The sequence below is a fragment of the Epinephelus lanceolatus genome, chromosome 7 (genome assembly GCF_041903045.1).
Source record: "Epinephelus lanceolatus isolate andai-2023 chromosome 7, ASM4190304v1, whole genome shotgun sequence".
NCBI classification, from domain to species: domain Eukaryota; kingdom Metazoa; phylum Chordata; class Actinopteri; order Perciformes; family Serranidae; genus Epinephelus; species Epinephelus lanceolatus.
In genome coordinates, this window is record NC_135740.1 from 9323932 (window position 1) to 9325949 (window position 2018).

The 2018-nt window shown below is 42.2% G+C and overlaps 1 protein-coding gene across 3 annotated transcripts in view; it reads right to left on the reverse strand.

Moving 5' to 3' along the window:
- Positions 1–362: 362 nt before the first annotated feature.
- The window catches only part of aff2 (AF4/FMR2 family, member 2), a 225837-nt gene continuing 224181 nt past the window's right edge, over positions 363–2018 (reverse strand). For all 3 annotated transcript variants that reach the window (XM_078169186.1, XM_078169185.1, XM_078169184.1), the window contains exon 26: positions 363–876. In XM_078169186.1, the coding sequence (XP_078025312.1) occupies positions 755–876 (122 nt within the window). In that variant the 3' untranslated portion in view covers positions 363–754. The remainder of the gene's footprint in view (positions 877–2018) is intronic.

Consider the following 2018-nt stretch of genomic DNA (forward strand, 5'->3'; position numbering starts at 1 on the left):
TGTTAAGTTACAGAAGGAATACACAACTGAGGCAGGTTACAACTTCCAACTGCAACAGAGGCAGAGGACTAACTTTAGCCTCATCAATAGTGTTTGTAGCTGAGCCTCTTTCCTTTACCAGCGTGGTCCTGATCTAATGGATTGGACCAGTACTCCAGTTGGATCAATATCAGCCTGAGGCTTTAATTCTAGCCCCAATCACGGACACGTTTCTGGGCCACTGCTGGATCAGATGAGCCTCTGTTGAGCTGCTTCTTTATCGTCAGCCTCCTTAATCACATCAGCCTCTCACATATCTTTTTGAAAATGATCCTGTCTTAGTAAAAATACTTTCTACCTTTCCTCTTTGCTTCTTATTTCTATTCAGGGGCGCAGGGAGGTTTCTAACACCTATTGTCCCTTTAGGAGTCTAAGCTACCTGCACCAATATACAGTTGCTCCAAAAAGCAGCATCAGCCAAATGTTTAATGTGCTAATTTGTATTTTGTGCGTCACAGTTGAAGTTCCCAAACTTAATTACTGTTCAGTCCTAATTGCAAGTGAATTTCAGCCCAATTAATCCACCCAGTCTATGCTGTTACATTACTGTGGGTGGTGTCGGGTCATTTGAAGGATCCCAGTGGGAACTGAAGCATCGTCATGAGTCTCATCTCACTTGTTATCCCAGTTCTAGCTCCCAGGCCCATCTCTTTTTTTCTTTTCTTTCTTTCTTTTTTTTTTTTTTTTTTTTCAAATTTTGGCTCTGGTCCAGTCCTTACAGCAGGTGAGCCTCTAAGCGGAGCCAGTGCAGTCCTTGCCTGATGTATCGCACCAGCTCTGTCATGCTGCTCTGCTGACTCAACGGCTCCATCACCGAGTCCAGCTCCTGGAAGAACTCTACAGGGGGGTGAGAGAGAGACACAGTTACTGAGGGTTACTGTCTCTGCTGCTGCTTGTGCTGAAATGACACATGACTACAGTTTGGCTGTTTTTTCTGTTGCTGCTGTGGGCATCGAGAGGCAAAGTCAGCTCAGTCATTTATTCATAAACACCATCAAAACTTGTGAAACAACACTTTACACAAAAAACCCCATTATTTTTTGATGAAGTAATTTAACTAATGACATTAAGTAAAGGTGGATGATGTAGACAAAAGTGCATACAATGGAAGGCTGTGTTGAGTGTAGGTAAAGACGGGGTGGTTCTGGGTCTAAACATACTGTTGGGCCTTCTCTGTGTCAATGGGTCTCACACAGGAGTGGTGATTTACATGCTTCATCACACAGAATGTTGTGTGCCTAATATACGTTCTCGTCAGCTCGCATTGGGTTGTGTCGTCACTTTTTAGATGAGCTAGCTAAACCGTTAAGTTGTTTACGAACCTAATCTTTGCCCTAATCTCAAGATTAAACCTACAGGAGGCCTCATGGCTGAAACTTCAATAGAAAGGATTTTTTATGCTGAGCCCAAATGTACTTACAAGTCAGACTATCAGTTTCTGTGTAAACAGGTGTGTGACCAAATATACAAATTACATGAAAACATGAATATAACATTCTGTCATGCCTTTATACTTGTGTATTATTACGTCTAGTTTGTCTAATTCTCCAAGATTTAGAAAAAAAAAACTCAACCATACTTTGACACTCAGTCCAACTGCTCATTTTCATCAAATCAAAATAATTCAGGACTACTGTTCTGCGATCTTACAATGGTGTACACAGGTTATCATATAAGCTATGAATGTGCACTCACAGGCTGAGACAGTCACATTGCTCACCAAAGTGTGCACTGCTGCGTCCTGCAAAACCACACCTGTCTGAGTGAACTACCAAGTTTTCAGAGAGTCCCTGCTTTGACAGCCCAACTCAACCAAACACCAGTTACAGAGAGGGTGCCCTGATGACCCTGTACATTGACTGCACTCTTACACACAAATTCATCTTGAAATCATGTTTCCTTTCTTTGGTGAGACAGGTCAAGAGGTCAAGGGTCATAATTTAGGAAAAGCTTCTCCTATCAGAGGGCTTGTAAACTAC